The sequence below is a fragment of the Vanacampus margaritifer genome, chromosome 10 (assembly GCF_051991255.1).
Source record: "Vanacampus margaritifer isolate UIUO_Vmar chromosome 10, RoL_Vmar_1.0, whole genome shotgun sequence".
NCBI classification, from domain to species: domain Eukaryota; kingdom Metazoa; phylum Chordata; class Actinopteri; order Syngnathiformes; family Syngnathidae; genus Vanacampus; species Vanacampus margaritifer.
This window is the reverse complement of record NC_135441.1, coordinates 26894943-26912157: the sequence shown is the minus strand read 5'-3', so window position 1 is coordinate 26912157 and position 17215 is coordinate 26894943. Positions and strand designations below refer to the sequence as shown.

Genomic DNA, 17215 nt, shown 5'->3' with positions numbered 1-17215 from the left:
TGTGCACTTGCAGGCCATAAAGAAGTCCACGCTTAGATCCTCGCTGCTCCGTCCACTTCCCTCAGACCTCTCGCACCTCATTAAACGGCCTGAAGTACATTTCACCGGTGGAGTTTTCTGTGCAGCTTTATGGCACACTTTCTGTGCTTGTGGGCCTCCCACCTTCCCGCTTGAAAGCTTAACAAATGCACATTTTGTTTAGTGGCAGGATACTTTATGCATGCCCACTTTTACTCTCTTAACACTAAATTACACTCATTGTCTGGAGAATATTGTATGCTTCGCTTGGTCACGCTTGCCGAAGTAGCAGCTGTTATGAGTTGACAACACCCTTTCTCTGTCAAGCCTTGAATTGCTCCATGTCCACGAGCAAACAGGAATTCAGAGTTGTTTTTTTTAGTCACTAGCTCTTAAATGCATGCTTGTAATGTGCAACCTTGTCCAAAACACTTCACACAACTCGTTTCCTGGATTGTCATTGTCTTGGGACGTTAAAATCTGAAAATAACTCTTCCCCCTGACTTGAGGCGTCCGTTGAAATACTATGATGTCACCTTCAGCTCATGAAAGTTCTGAAATGATTTAAATCAAAGACTGATTCTAAACAACATTCAGACATCTTATTCCTTCAGTGATACCGCTAAGTCTTAACACCAAATCTATAATACCCAAAGTTGTACATTTAGAAGTGTGGTTCGAGTGACAAATACTCATCTGAAATGTCGGCCTACTTTCATCGGTGGTGCTGACACACTTGCAAGGCTGCCATCAAAAATAGGTTGCCTCACATCCTCACCGGATGAATCTGAAATGAATGCAACTCCAGCGATCAATTGTCGTCTTGTACTCTCATTTGGCAATTAAATATTAAGTTTAAGGTCTCATTAGTACAAAAATACTTGATAGTTTAAAGTGCATTTCAAAAAAAATATGCCACGTAATCAAACCGTTTAAAAATATTGTCTTTTTTTATAATAGAGTAACGCTGGTGTTTGAGAAATCCTTATAATGCAGTTGATGGAACAGTATAAGTTGACTCAACACCTCTGATGGAATTTCAACATGATTAACAACCTTTGTCATTATTTCATCAGCTTCCTGAAATGTTTTGTGTTTAAATTCATTGTGATGGAGCTCTTTTTTTTTTTTTGCTAAAGAAAGAGTACCGTGATTGTAACCAAACACGTTGTGGAATAAAGACCTAGTGTTGCAGGTCAACAGAGTCTGGGTAAACCTCGGGACGTCTTCACAGTGTGTGCATAATTAGATCCAAATGCAATTTGATAGAAAGTTTCAAGCTCACTCAGTTCTCTGATGCACCATTCATTTCTTAATTGGGAGCTGGTTACATGCTTTATTGAGCTAATTGGTTTGTCGCTGATACTCTTTAATGGAGGAACACCGTCTACTTCTTAGTATTGACATCCGAGCGCTTGACTCTTGGCCGCGCTTGCGAACTGTGTTGGCGTTGAACGCCGCTTTTTGACATCTGATGTCAAGGCAAATGCAATCAGTTGAGTATTTCTTAGACGGCAGCTTTTCGCGCGTGCTGGTGAGCTCACTATTTTTTAAAGATTATAATCAAAAAATGAATGCGGCCACACGACCCTCACCGTATTTTACAAGAGCATTTGGGAGACCGTCGCCAAGACTGTAAAGTCAGTTTTGTCACTATTGTATGCTGCTTTCCAGAAAACACAATAGTAAAAATAAAATAAACAATTTTTCTGGATACAATCAAAAAGTAGAGTCATTTCTCAGAACATTAGTAGTTTTGAAACGGACTTATTAAAAACGTGGTATGCCTCGAGCCGATTCATGCCTAGTAGTACGTAATGATATATTGGAAAGTATCCAATTCATATCTGATTATCGATGGGCCTGATTTCGATGCGACGATATCCGATTCCAGGCCCCTTTTCCTCTTTATCTTGCCATCGCGCATTTCCAAATGATTCGGCTTGGGAGCCGTCGGAATGGCGAGTTGCAGCGTGAATCCAACTTTCAAGCAGCCCACATTTCTTGGTGAATGTCATCAGCAAAGTCAGACCTTGCTTATACAGCTTTTCAGCAATTGTGTGTTTAATCTATTTCAAAAGCCTGCAACAACCTTTTGTTACTGTGGACATTAGCATGGCTCAAGGGCAAGCCGTCCTCTAGAGCTGGCTGCAGGTAAAAGATCGGTGCGTGTATTTCAGAGCGCAGAGGAAAAAATTATCCAGCCGTCTGATTCTAGTAAACGTACGCCAGTAGTCCTTTGGGATGTTGTTGTTCCTACTGGTGGCTAGTTGCGTTTAATCGAGAGGAGCAGAATCTGCCCATGTGAGCATTTCCGTTTTGTTCTTCCTCTCTCGCTGTCTTTCTTTTCTCCCGCGTTGATCCTCTGGCGCCCGCCAGCCGGGTCCATGTGGTCTTGCAGAAGGGCTTATTAATGTGTGCCAACCAAGATGGAGATGGGAGATTTGACAGCCACACGGAGGTGCGAACATGGCCACTTGCGCAGACACAGAGGCCTTATGCAAACATTCTGGCTCCTTCCTCTTGTCTGGTCATGTGAAACTCTGGAATGAATTAAAGCACAATGTGATCTTTTTATTATTTATTTCACCTGTGACGCTGAGTAAATGGTTGCGTAATATTAAATGGTGTCTGTTTTGTTGTCACTCTAGGATTTGCTTGATACTGAATTCCTGTAAGATTGCGGTCCAGGTTGCTCTCATTCTCGCAGTCGCTGCTGGCACCAGGCCATGATGAGATGTTCATCGTAATTGGCTCCCACAACCCAAATGCTGTTAAGCTTTATATTAGATAAAGCGGATCCCCAGCTTGCCTTTTAACGATTTTACAGCGACAACGTTGCCAGCATATGTGGAAACGTTGAGTATGAGTTACCAAAACAAGCTTTGTAAGTTGTCGGCTTTGCGGTTGGAACTTATTGGCTGTCTATGGCACTAAAATATTTTTAAGTAAAAACTCCATTTATATACGACATTAAAAATAAGATTCGCACGTCTAATTTTAACTCTTTGACTGCCAAAAACGTTAAATAACGTTTAGTAAAATCCTATGGAGGAGTGCCAAAGACGTTAAAAGACGTTTGTTTCAAAACAGAGGTGAAACTAACCATTTTCTATTGTTGATTACTGAAGAACGGAATAAGGTAGAAACAAACTTTTTTTTTCTGATGAAAGATGAGAGTCCAATCTTTCATTTGGTAGTATGTGTGTTTCCATAGTCCAAACACATAATTTTCTATGGACCTTGAAAGGTCAGTCAAAATGCTTAAAATCGGCTGGCACTGGCGACAACCCGTTTCTGAAAACGTCTGGCAGTCAAAGAGTTAATATCATGGGTGAAGTTTTTTTTTGTGTTTTTTTTTTGCTGTTAATGGCACTTATCACAAAACCTACAAAAGAAAGCATTGCAGGTGAATGACAGATATTAAAATGTCATTTGTAAGAGAGAAATACTGTTCTGTTGTTATTGGGTAATTACAATACCTATAGAGTGGAACAATGCATGACCTTCACAGAAGAATAATTTCTAATATACAGCCATGCGTGAAGGCATTTTGTATTACTTCAGTTTCATTTTAAATGCCTAGTACAACTAAAAGGTACATTTGTTTGGACCAATATATAGATGACAACAAAAAGGTGCCAAGAGAGTTGAATTTAAGAGCCGATCGAGCCATTTTCCAAAGGATTTCTTGATAATGACCAAAACCACTTTACCGGTTCATCAATAGCTATAGCACCAAAAGTGTGCTTTTAGGCAATCCATGTGTTCATTTCAAGAAAACATGGTCCCATTTTTTTGTTGTTGCTATATGATATTTTCTTGTCTCTTGCAGTAAATTATGTAATGAGTGTGTCGTGTCCTCAATGAAAGTGGCTAAGTGGAAAAGGTGTAGAGTAAAGAAACTCTGAGAAAATGGTGCCTAGGGGAAATCCCTAAGCAAATTAGACGTTCGAAAAACAACACTCAAATCTTCAGACTCAAGAAGCTTCTCTTTCCCCACACTTTCCTGTAACAATTCCCAATTTCCATAACTAGTCGGTCCAGCCCGCTGCCTACCTCAAAATAGAAAACCCAATGCATAATGCACAAGGTGTTCTAGTAGTACATTTAATTGGTATTCATTGATAGTCTTGCCTTCACGTCTTATACCTTCACCTTTTTATTCTCACCGTCTTCCACCCACCGCCATGCTCACTCCTCTGCTCCTCCCCGCAGTTTAAAGGCGATGAAAGAAGAGTAGACAGTCGGACTATCTACGTTGGTCGTCAGCCATGTTCTGCCAGCGAGCCTTTCATCCCGCCAAAGTTTTGTGACAACAGAATTGTCTCGTCCAAGGTAAGACGCCACATTTAAAATGCACAGGACCAGCTCGGGTCTTCCTGACTGCGCAGTTTTTGGGCTAGACAGTTTTTCACTTCAAAATCAATAGTACAGCTGGAAACTAAAGGTGTGTGTGTGTGTGTGTGTGTTGGGGGGGGGGGGAGGTCGGTTTGTTTATGTGGGCTACATAATGTACTTTCGACGTGTGCTGAGGAAGAAAAAAAACCCGCCTTTAACGTACAGAGCCACTTAAAGTGTCCCTCACATAAGAGCAAGGTAAGCTAACTAGTAGTTCTCCAATCGATCAATTTTGGCTTTTCATAGAGGAAATTAGTATGCAACCCCCGCAGTCCAAGTACAAGAAAGAGAAACTCATACCCGTGCTCTGTTTTGCCATTGAGTGGCAAGAGGGCGCGTGCGTATGCGTGGCTCCTCCGCATTATGTTTGACTTCAAGCATGTCTCCAATGCTTGGAACTGAACTGAGCGGTCTTCAGCATTCCTATTCCCATTCCTGATCCTTCATTTCAGTACCTCTCCAGATACTCAACCCGCTCTTTCAGCAAAAGACAATTACCCGCGTGTCAAGGGAGCGCCAGCTTTGGCGGCGACATACCCGCCCGTCTATTAATGTACTGGCAGGTTGAGCAATTCAATCATTCTGGGCCCTGATAGAATGCATTCTCCCCTACTGTAAATCTCAGACCCATCTTGGTTCTGATGCAAGTTTGGGCTAATTCTGGCTTCCAGGCGCTTGGGGTTATGATGGGGTGTGGAGGAAGGGAAAAAGCAGGAGTAGGACGACAGTGGGATTTATAGTGGTGCAGAGACCCCGGTGAGGATGGGCCCATCAATTGCGACTGCCCGTCTGTCGGGGCAAACGGATTTTAATTACCCTGGCTGTGGTATTTATGCTCCTCCATACCTCGGTTCTGTCCTGCTTTTGCTTTCCCAGTCTGCATTGGCCCGTTGCCACTTTTCAACTCTTACTTGCTGTTGCACCGAGACCACCACAACCCCCTCCCCTTTTCCCATCACCCCGCCTTCTTTTCTCATTACTTTCCCTCTCTTTTCTGTGGCAAAAGGAGATGGACTGTTCTGCTGTGGCTGCATTTCAACGCCATCCCCGTGCCTGATGATGTACTATCTTCATAAACACTACCTCATTGCTTTGTCTGTGCGTGTGAACAAAGTAGCTCAGCATTCCTTCTTATTTGCGTGTGTGTGTTTCTTTGCACCAGTTCTGTACCAAGGCTCCTTTTCCCAACCTGGTTTGCATACTTGTCTCGCCACAACTCGACTTGCCGATTCTGACAATTCATTCCTCTCTGTATACATTTGAAAATCTGAACGTTGAAGACTTTGTGGCATTTGTTTTCCTGTGACAGGTGCCTTTTTTTTGTTGTGCGCACAAACTTGGCTACCTACCAATATAGAGCAATTAAGGACAGGGACTTTGGAACTGTTACAAAAAAACCCCGTTATTTTTAATGGCCAGATACGTGTGGCTAATATGCAAATGATAAACTTCCTTCTCCTTCTGATGAGCTTCGTTTCGCACTGAGAAATTTACAGCTTTTGATTTATTTATTTTTTATTTTTTTTTATTAATAGCCACACTCAAGCGTATCCAAGTGAACTATTTTCACTCGTTAATGTCCATCAAGCATTTAACACCTGGTTCTGACTTAATCTGATAGAAATATAATGCCAAGGTTCCCATGGAGTGAGGAAATGTTGGTGTTATTGGACTTTTCTGACAGTTCAATTGTCCAATAAAGTAAATATATTTGTTTTCAAACTATTTTGAACAATTTAGAGTGGTGAATATTTTGTAAAAATAACAGATGTTTGGGGGCGCCGACCAATAGTATCGATTTGTGCAAAAATAAGAAATGCAAACTGTCTGTGCAGATTTATCGTCCTTTGTCATTTTTAGTAGAAATAAACAAAGTTGCAAAACTTGTGTACTCTTAAAAATAACCAAAACAAAACACATGCCAGCATTTGTCGAACATTGTTATACTGTAGTCGTCTCCTCTTGGCGGCAGTGGTATATTTTCTTGCTGTGCAAAAATGGCCTTCTTACCATGGCCAACATTTCAAGACTTAATTAACAGGATGATCGGTATGCTAGCAGACCAAGGCCCTGCTTCTGTGCTAACGACATCAGCAGCCGTTATTCTCACTTCCAAACATGCAAAATAATCTTGGGAAACGGTTGCCAATGTCATTGGTTCACTGGCACTATTCAAGGGTATTGAAATTCAAGGTGATAAATCTCCCCGTTTTAATCAGCGCAAAACATGTCGCCCCCATGGCTTTTTCTCTCCAGTTAGACAAAGTCAAATCTGTTCGACTTTGCCTTTGGTCTTCTTCTTCCTCCCAGACTGAATACACGCATGCTTGTAATTATTAAATACTTGTACAATTATTTGTGTATGTATGTAATCACTAACGTACTTGTTTCCTGCCCGCAGTACACCGTGTGGAACTTTTTACCAAAGAACTTGTTTGAACAGTTCCGAAGAATTGCCAATTTCTACTTCCTTATCATCTTCCTGGTGCAGGTGAGGAATCATTCACTAAACCGTCACCGGCCTCGCGCTGTTGTTGTCGGCTTTCAAATATGAAATTGCTCAACATTGGCCCTGCAGTTGCTGCAGTTATTCCCTTCAGCTTTGCGGTCTTTAGTAGCCAGCCTTAAAAATATAAAAGCACGTGTTGCCTCCCTTACGTCCTCTCTCTCCCGCCGTCGTTCCGGTCCATGCAAATTGTCCCCCCCCCCCCCGCAGCTTGTCACCACAACGGTAGCTACAAACAGGTTCTAGTGTAAACAGTGGCTCTGGTGTGTCCTCTCTTTACATATTGACTGAATGAGCCTGCAGATTGACTGACTCCCAAAGCCCAAAGCTTCTAGAAACTAGAAAACATCTCGGGGCCACAAAGGAAATTCCGTCATTATCAAGTGGTGTTGACTCTTCTCCCTGCTCTTAAGTCACAGAAGAAGTGAAATACGTAACAGTACGCCCTTATAGACAGCGGTGTTTCGGTTTTTCAATTTTGTGCGCGTGTGCGTGCCTGTCGCACATTCACATAAACTCTTTAAATGTTCTATGTTAAGAGTATAAAACATTTGCGTCACTAATTTGAGGGATCTGGACAAACAAAAACTGGTAAACGTCACTATGAAAACGGAAATGGCTTTACTCCATTTACATGAGTGCTGTCACTATCGAATATTTTTTAGAATTGATTAGTCTATTGATTAACACAGTGGATTAATCAACCAATCCGATTCATCTTAATCTTGCATTAAAGTGTAACGGTAACTTGAAATAAGTCATTCAGTAACTTTTATGCGTGAGTCAGCATGATGCGGTGCAGTTCCACCCCACTGCCAAAATAATAAGCATTGTCTATGCAATATAAAGTTAACAATGTTCGTGGATTGAGTCTTTTGAGTTTGCCACTGTACCTAATGATGTGGCCGGTGAGGACGTACGGCGTCATGGGTGTTCTGGGTTTGCTGAAAACCGTTTTACACAAGCTGCAGCCTGGCTGGCATTTCTCCACTAATCCAAACTCTCTTGAGGGCTTTCTTATTTCTAACCGCTCTTTCTTTTTCTTTTTTTATTCCCGTGGGGGGGTGGGGGGTTCTAATATATCAGAGAAAGCAGGGAGGGGAGATAAGCAGGTATAGAGACCTTACGTGCACTCGGTCTTTCCCCCTGCCTGACATCTCTTGGACAGAAATAAACCTTTTCACTCCCCCGTGAGAGCGGGCGTCATGCAAGTGCTGCGCCATCAAGCAAATGTCAGAGCTCCTCCAAACTCTTCCTTCTTTTATTCTCTTCCCCTTTTGTCGTCTGGTGTCTTTCCCCCTTTTTAGTTCTCTCGTGCCTCCCCTCTCACGCGCCCCCACTTCTCTCTGCAGCGCCGCACTGCTAACGTCAGCAGCCAGGAAGCCCTCTGTGTGATTCTGAGCACCACAAATAGGCACAGGCTGATAAAAAAGCACCACTCTCCTATAAATAGCCCCGCGTGTCTTTGCACGAATTTGATCAAATGGGAATAGAATGCCGTGAGAGAGTACGAGACATGGCACTGAAAGCTCAGGAGAGGCGGCAGAACGAGGAAGAGGAGGGTGGGTGGGGTGAAGGAGGGATGAAGTGGGAGGTGAAGGAGGAAGACGCAAGCACAAACATGCGTACACACGTTGCCCCGGGACTTTGGGGGGGGGATCCTGCTTTCTGTCTCTCACTTTGACACACTTCCAGGCTGATACGAGGAGATTAGCGCTGGGCTGGTATCACACCAGCACATCCACAACAGCGCTGAGATTTGTTTCTTTTCTTTTTTTTGCATTTGGTGCAGAGCGGGAAACAGACCTGGCTGTTTTGCACAAAGTGTCGCAAGATTCTTGTGATTGAGAACATCTGTTTTGTGTATACTCCGTTGATGAGTGCCGTTTGCATTTTTAGCGGTACTATTAAAACCACAAAGGGCGTTGCAACAATGCTATTCCAAATATGGTTGTTGTGCTGAACATAGTCCATAACGGACTATTTTGAGGAACAGCAATCGCTTTTTATAGTCTGAATTTGCTATTCTAAGTGTCACAAGGATGACAAATGATGACTCAAACAACACTTTTGGCTGCAAGTAGGCTTTATCGCGCGTTCTCTCGTTTTCTCCGCGCTGCGGTTTGACCATCTGGCTGCTGCATCACAGGGACGAGCTGCTGTCCACAGTTCCTGGTTGCTTGCGTTTAAGCTTCCTCTAATCAGTCAGTCCTCTGTTCCAAACATGTGGCCAAAGGTTTGCTGTCACTTTTATTTTAATGGCTAAAATAGTCAATACAGTGGTGCCTTGAGATACTAGTAACCCGACGGAAAGTTTTGGGAAATACCAGCTGTCGTTCGGCCAACTTCTCTGCAGGTAAAAATGGAGATACCAACGCTGTATGGTGGCAGTGAACTCCACTTCACAACAAGCACCAACACATGAATAATTCATTTTTAAAAAGCTTTAAGCTATTTAATGCCACTCACAGTTGAAGTTTACTGGCAAACTAAACAAAACAAGAAATAACACGGTGTGTCATTACTCATTAAAACCACCACGTGCATTTGACTTTGCAAATAAAAAAAAATTCAAATTCTTTGCACACTAATTACGTCATCACACTATTTTTTATCTATGTTCAATCTTGAGCATTTTCACCCCCCAAAAAAACTTTTTTCAGTCAACAAAGATCTAATCATCTGACCTCTTTAAAGACTATTCTTAGCAATTTTTCTCGTGGTCCGGGTCTGTTAGGAGGAAATGTACTCCCTAATCTGCCCATGAACCCTTGGGGTGTACAATTGTAAACGTTAAACCTGTTCAACGAGTTTTCAACCGTGTTTTAGTAGGCTACCTACCATTAACCTCCAGTGTCGCCAACTCCTCAGTAAGGAAAGTAGCTTTTGTATCTCCTAAAAGTTGCTAAATTACGTCATCGCCTAATTTGCATAATAGGCCGATTGCGTGTAGTTGTAATAGACGCTGTTGGAGAAATAAATAATGTGTCACATTGTAAAAAATCGGTGTGTGTATTTGCACCCCGCTTTTAGTCCTGCTTTTACAGGTGATTGTGTTGTGGCTTAAGTGAGGGAGACCAGGATCATAAATTCCATTGTAAATCTCATAGCGGTTATAGAAGGCCGTTTGTGTGGCTTTAGCGCAAAGCTTTGGTCAGGTGGTGCTCCTCAACGGGCCGTTTGCGGGGATTACCCGATTACTGCTCCAAATTCTGAAAGTGCTGTTAGCGCAACTTGCGCAAAGGGGAAACTCACATGCTTAAGCTTTTGTTCACACAGACATCAAACCGGTCGTGTTAGTCCGACAATGTTTCGGGGTGGCACGATGGTGCTGACAGATTAATCCGGTTACTCCAAAACTTGACTTATTCACGGTTCAGGGGAGTCGTAATACTAGCGTCTCCAAGACACAGACTACACCCTGCATTTACTGGAAGCGAAGGAGGCCTGCCCCCACCAAACCACTTCCTCACTCTTTTGTCCCACCAACACACATCTGCCGCTGATCAACTCCGCAATGTGCTGATTCAAAACAAGCCCTTATCTTCTCAATGTGAAGGTTAAAAGTGGAGCGTTGATCTTACTGTTTTTTTGGTTTTTTTCTAATAGGTGATAGTGGACACCCCCACCAGCCCAGTCACCAGTGGCCTACCCTTATTTTTTGTGATTACAGTGACGGCGATCAAGCAGGTAGGATCCTGCATGTCAAGCTTTGTGTGTGTTCATAATATCATTAAATCATAGACTTCCTCCTCATTATAACAAGTCTCCATTTGTCCTTTTCCTGAAATGTACATGACTAATGCTCTCCTGGACTTTTTAATAATGCACTGCTGTTGAATTCTGATTAGCGAAGACAGAACACGGGCCTCTGAAGCATCGACTACAGGGAAATTTTCAATGAGCATAACTCTGTCTTTGTTGCTGCCGTGTCCCCTCTTCAGATGTATTGTTTAACGACTAACTTTTTAGTCGGTCTACCGCTGGGGCTGTGAAATGCACAATAGTGGGCGGATTTCCTTCTATAAATGAATGTGGCCCGCTGATAGAGCTTGATGGCCTTTGGTATGGCTTTAAAAAGGAACAAATGATGAAACTTAGCTATATTCCAAAACTAATTGCTGAAAAATAGAAACGGATAGAATTTTTTTTTGTTTTTCCTGATGAAAGAAAAGAGAATATTCTTTCTTTTGGTAAGCTCCATGTTTTTATAGCAACAGAACACAATATTCTATGGGCCTTACAAAATCAGGCAAAATCCAGTGAAACAGCCGGGAGCGAAGTAGGTTGCTTCAGTGAAAGGTTAATAAACATGCTTATAGGCACATAAATGAAGTTAGGTGTTGGCATTGTATTATTCAAAATCTTGACATATATTCCTTTCTACAGCAAATAAGGTTATTAGCCCCCTTGACTACTGATAATCGATATCGCCCCAAAAAACAACATATCGGTATAGCTCTAATGCAGATATGAAAAATGGTTTTAGACTTAAAAATATTTTGCCAAGTAATGTTTTCAAAGGCCCTTTCCAGGGCATATTTGTTTAAAGTTCCTGTAAAGTGAAAATAAATATGTCTTCTAAATTTGACTCACCACAGAGAAGAATGTTGCCGTTACAATTTGTTTCATATTTGCGAATTGTGAGGCACATCCACCAACTTGTGTATACTACAGGCCACAGGAAAATGCTTGCATCAAATTTGTGATCTTAAAATGCTTAATTATGTATACTGTATGTTTCCCCCGCCCCAAAGTGCATGCAAATCGGCTTCTATAATATAATTGACTTCCTTTCAATTTCCCGCCTTTATTTCAACCACCTGGCATCATCACTCTCCTTTCACCTTTCCCTGTAATCTTGGTTTCTGACTCGGGCCCTGCCTTGGCTCGCCTCTTTACCTTATTTATCGCTGCACCACTCCATCCGTCTCATCCCTATCCTTGAGTAGTTTTTAAATGCACCCACTATAGTCGCCGCAAGTGCTCCTTTGCACCTGACGCACATCGCAATGGAACTACTTAATGCTGATCACGCGCACCTTTCTTCATTCCTCGGTTCCCATGTGATTGTTGAGAAAAACACTGTGCCAGAAGGTTTGCATTTTTTTTTTTTTTTTGAAGCATACATCAAAATGTGCCATTCTGATTGCAGGGCTATGAGGACTGGCTACGACACAAGGCTGACAATGAGGTGAACAAGTACCCCGTGATAGTGCTTGAAAACGGTCTGAGGCTACGGAAGGAGAGCGAGAAGATCAAGGTAGCTTATAGCATCTCTGCTAGGTGCAGTTGTGGAAGAGCTGTAACATGCGCTGACTGCTAAACACATGATATTTCACTTTCATGCTGATGAGTGCGTCTAGGGTGTATTTTTTGTAGGTCTAGTGTGTGCAACAATAATGTTAGGATATTAAAGATGGATGTACAGGCATTTATGAGATGTGGTGTGGTGGCCAAAAATATTTTCTCTTTTTTTTCTAGGTGGGAGATGTTTTGGAGGTGGAGGAGGATGAGACCTTTCCCTGTGATTTAATCCTGCTCAGCTCCAGCAGGAATGACGACACCTGTTTTGTTACCACTGCTAGTCTGGATGGAGAGTCCAACCATAAAGTAAGTGGAGTTGTTTTCAGGCGTATACAACAACGGGAAGAACCTAACAAACAGGAAACAATAACTTCAGTGAAGTGCAGCCGCTGTTTTCGTGATGAATTTATTCCAGCAAGTCTGATCAAAATCAAACCGCAATATGTCCTACAAGAAATAATGTAAATCTCATTCATGCATTCTAGGCAAGAATATCATAAATACATGGTATAAAAAGATAACAACAATTTTAGATAAGGAAAACGGAGCGAAATAAATACTGCTAATTGAACGTTTGCCATTTTAGTTTAACGATCTGAATGTTGCCTAGCAAATCGGGAGTGTTATTGCTTTGAGTTGTTAATAAAAACGTACATTTAGGAATACGGCACATTTTTTTTGTACAAAAACTGGTGCTAAAATTTAGATGACAAATATTTATTGAAAATCTAATCGTATGAAAGCTATCAAAATATCAATATTCTGAATCGGTTTTCCCCATGTTTTGGCACTTTTTTTCCATTGTGTCACGTTCATTAAACTCTTCTGTCTCTTCCTCATCTCCAGACACACTACACTGTTCCAGACATAGAAAAGGATCTGGAATGCCTCAGTGCCACTCTGGAGTGTGAACAACCCCAGCCTGACCTTTATAAGTAGGTATTCATCAAGTGGCTTCAACAGATTCACCCTGCAAGTCTGTGTTGCCTGCGGTGACACAATCATTTAATTCCCCGTTTTTATGGCTTAACCAAAAGGATTTCTGTCATGTGTCAGAGTGCTGTTTAACAAATGTAGACAGAATTCTGATATCCTGTTGGAAAGAAAAAACCTGCAATGATCACTACCGTAGCTTGACGAAAATGTGTCCACATCTGTGGTTCTTCTCAGCAAGTCATTAATATATGTGCATTTTTGTGCTAGGTTTGTCGGCCGTATGCACATCTACAAAAGCAATCAGGAGCCCGCAGTGAGGTGAGAGCACTCAATACAGTCCAGCAAGCTCACTTTTAAGTCAGCGCTTAGAACACCGTTGACTTAAGCACCCGTTTGCATCGCCAGCAAATCATTCTTTTATTGATCCTTTATAGTAATAGTAATGCGCTGGTAAAATTAAGAGGGGGCTGGCTTGGATTCAGAAACTCCTTACAAAGCGTTCCCGTACGGCAGACGTTTGTCACTGGCTGCCTTCGTAATGGCCGGTGTTTAAACAAAGGCCAGTCTGTCACCGCCGCAGACAGCCAGGCTGCAGTCAAGTCATACGGACGACGACTCTCCCTGCACCTTTTAGAGACAATGCCAGCTGAGCTGCCAAGCTTCCATTAGGTCAAATGAGAAGAATGTGGATTTACTGCCACGGTTTGACTTGAACTGATGATCCTGTGCAGGTCTTTGGGCCCGGAGAACTTGCTGCTTAAAGGGGCAACTTTAAAGAACACTCAGAAAGTTTGTGGTGAGTCAACTTTCACTTGTATCATCTTGTATTCGCAAAAGTAAAAGTACTCTCCTGCGCTTGTTCTTCAAGGTGTTGCTATTTACACTGGCATGGAGACCAAAATGGCTCTCAATTATCAGGGCAAGTCTCAGAAACGCTCGGCTGTGGAGAAGTAAGTTCACACCAAAGTTGCCAGCATGTTTGCCCGCGTGTGATGCCAACCTTTGAGGTAACCAGTGCATTTTGACGTCTTCACTCTCAGGTCCATCAATGCCTTCCTTTTGGTGTACCTTTGCATTTTGGTGAGCAAGGCCCTGGTGTGCACGACGCTCAAGTATGTGTGGCAAGGCAAGCCCGGGCAGGACGAGCCTTGGTACAATGAGAAAACCCAGAAAGAAAAAGACACAAATGTGGTATGTAGATGAGCCTACCTGGCATCAGATCACTGATTTACATTGTGTATGGCGGACACGGGAGTTGTGTTGTATCGTCTGCAGCTGCTTCATGCGCCATATTTTTAATCTTGTTTTACAAGTTTCACCCTTTACTGATCCGCTCTAATAAAATTATGCGGTGTGAAAACTGCATTGCAGACCAACAGTGTGAAATTGCCCATTTCATTGACAGTTAACCTTTTGCGCCAGTAGACGTATTAACATTTCAGTCCAAACAACATGTTTTATTACACCAACATTGCAGCAAAAATTGTTGTTGGCACACCAAAGTAAGATTGACGTTGTCTTTTCCTCCCTTGTCACTCGCCAGTATCTAAAGATGTTCACTGACTTCCTGTCATTCATGGTGCTCTTCAACTTCATCATTCCCGTATCCATGTACGTGACGGTTGAGATGCAAAAGTTTTTGGGATCCTTCTTCATCACCTGGGACAAGGATTTTTTTGACCCTGAAATCAAAGAGGGAGCGCTGGTCAACACCTCTGACCTCAATGAAGAACTGGGACAGGTTGGTAATTCCAGACATCATCGGGCTTAGATTGCGTACACCGAAGGTTATATTCTCCGGTTCGTGCGTATTTTTTTAGGCACCTGAGCTTGCTTATTTTTCATTAACGTGCATTCTTCCATCCAGACTTCTGACACCATCACCATGCGTAACCAGGAAGTGAGTGGGATGTGTGATTTGTTGAATTGTGAGACTGGCTAGTAAATCATGGAGCTTTCAAGAGACTTGTGAATGTCATTGAAATCCATGCAAGAAATATAGCCCACTTTCAATCTGAAAATACCGTGCGCAGCAGCTCTGTCGTCGGCCAGTAGGGAAACTGGAGGACAGCGTCTTTTTTAAAAATTTTATTTAGGAAGCAAATCCAATAAAATGTAGTGTAAGGTTGCCATGCTTTTCACTTAATGCATGATTTATTATTTGAGGTCCGACAATAAAGAAAGTGGTTGTCCCTACAATTATGCAGATCGATGTCTAACCTTCATTTAACTCATTTGCTCCCCAAAATTTATAAAAACGTTCTACTTTAAATATTGCCATGGTTCCCAAAATTATTATTATTTTTTTTTTTTTTGCTAGAGCACACAGGCTTTGATGCAGCCCCTGACCTGAAGAGGTCGCTTAAAGCAATGGTAGTTATTTAAAAAAAAAAAAAAAAAAAAGGCCAGCAGGCGGCAGCAGAGTATAAGAGACCAACCAGGGCTTTGTTGCAACAAACTCTTTTCCCCAGTGTTTGTGAATAATGATGAAACTTAGCTAAATTCTAATACTAATTGCTGCAAAACTGTAACGGACACAAATACTTTTTTTTTTTCCTGATTAAAGAAGATACTCTAATCTTTCTTTTGGTAGGTTCCATGTTTGTATAGCAATAGAACACAATATTCTGTGGGCCTTGCGAAATCAGCCATCTGAAAAAAACTCTGCTGGTACCAATATTTTTCGCCAGTAAATGTCACAGCTAAACACTAAATATTATAGAAGAGTGTGTGTTGGTGTCCAGTCACCTCCAAAAGTATTGGGACGGCAAATTCCATTCCTCTAGAATGTAAATACAAGCTGTCATTCTGAACTTTCGTTTGATTTTAAACCCGAATGTCTTCAGTATACAACCAAAAGGAGCTGTTCCGGCGCTGGACTTGCGCAACTGACATATTTGACAGGGAATACCCGCATTTTAGGGTTGCTTAAGTGGATGCAAGTAGCTGCATGCCACATGGGACATTATGACTCGTAATGCACAATTAGTTTGTCGTATAGATGTTTAGAGGTCCCAAAAGGCCTCAGTGTTTACAACACCAAGCCACAACAGGCACACTTGCACATTCTAATGAGATTGCTAGGTTGGGTTGCCTTTTAAAAATATGGTAATGCTTGTTTTTTTTTTGTTTTGTTTTTTATTGGCACTGTCTGAGGTGTAATTTTATGTTGCATTTATTACTGTGGTTATGGTGGTGTAATATTTCATTACCTATTAAATGTTTTGAAGCACTTCACAGTATATAATCCACTGCTTAATATTTTTATATTTTTAAAGACGGACTTTTAGATGTAGCTGCTACATTGTGCATGCATAACAAAATAAAAGGCCAGTATAATACTATTAAATTCTTCTATGAAAATGATGAAACATTATCTGACAGAATGTCCAGTCCGATTACAACAGATGCACTTTTAAATGCTAATAAGTAACCACGAGCCGTCTGTGTCATTTTGACTTATTTAGTTTTATGGCACTCTTAATTGCCGTCAGTTGCCATTGACATTTCGATTTGCCCTGTGATTGAGATGACAGAGATGCAAAGTTAATGCCTTGTGCAAGGTTAATTATCAATGCAGTGTTATTCTCTCATTGGGCCTGACTGTTCAAATTGACAACACGTTTTTTAAGTGACTTTGCAATGCTTTTTTTTATTTTTTAAATGTGCTCTGACTGCAGGTGGAGTATGTCTTCACAGACAAAACGGGGACCCTCACTCAGAATAACATGGAGTTCATCGAGTGCTGCATCGATGGATTCCAGTACAAGCATCGAGACGTAAACTCCGAAGTCGACGGATTTTGTGTCACAGATGGGCCCGTGACCAGTCTGAAGGAAAAAGCTGGCACGGTAGGTGTTTTGGGGCGGCGCCCCATCTGTTGTACACGGGAAAATAAAAAAAATCATGCATGCAGCAGCATATGGCTGCGATAACGCTCAGTGCTCCGGAAGGCCCTTCACAGGTCACCCACATACAGTCTACTCGCGATGCCAGCATATGTGTTCAGAACTCAAGTGTTGGTGGCACGAGTGCCTGAAAACAGTT

The 17215-nt window shown here is 42.0% G+C and overlaps 1 protein-coding gene across 7 annotated transcripts in view; it reads left to right on the top strand.

Annotated features, from left to right (window-relative positions):
* atp11c (ATPase phospholipid transporting 11C (ATP11C blood group)) overlaps nucleotides 1–17215 on the top strand; it is a 43026-nt gene that overhangs the window by 12150 nt on the left and 13661 nt on the right. For all 7 annotated transcript variants that reach the window (XR_013295622.1, XM_077578288.1, XM_077578289.1 and 4 more), the window contains exons 2-13: nucleotides 4237–4356; nucleotides 6821–6910; nucleotides 10535–10615; nucleotides 12081–12188; nucleotides 12410–12538; nucleotides 13079–13167; nucleotides 13436–13486; nucleotides 13900–13964; nucleotides 14037–14118; nucleotides 14209–14359; nucleotides 14712–14909; nucleotides 16849–17019. Coding sequence is in view for 6 of the 7 variants with exons in the window: in XM_077578288.1 (XP_077434414.1) it covers nucleotides 4237–4356; nucleotides 6821–6910; nucleotides 10535–10615; nucleotides 12081–12188; nucleotides 12410–12538; nucleotides 13079–13167; nucleotides 13436–13486; nucleotides 13900–13964; nucleotides 14037–14118; nucleotides 14209–14359; nucleotides 14712–14909; nucleotides 16849–17019 (1335 nt within the window). In the remaining variant the exon portion in view is untranslated. The remainder of the gene's footprint in view (nucleotides 1–4236; nucleotides 4357–6820; nucleotides 6911–10534; nucleotides 10616–12080; nucleotides 12189–12409; nucleotides 12539–13078; nucleotides 13168–13435; nucleotides 13487–13899; nucleotides 13965–14036; nucleotides 14119–14208; nucleotides 14360–14711; nucleotides 14910–16848; nucleotides 17020–17215) is intronic.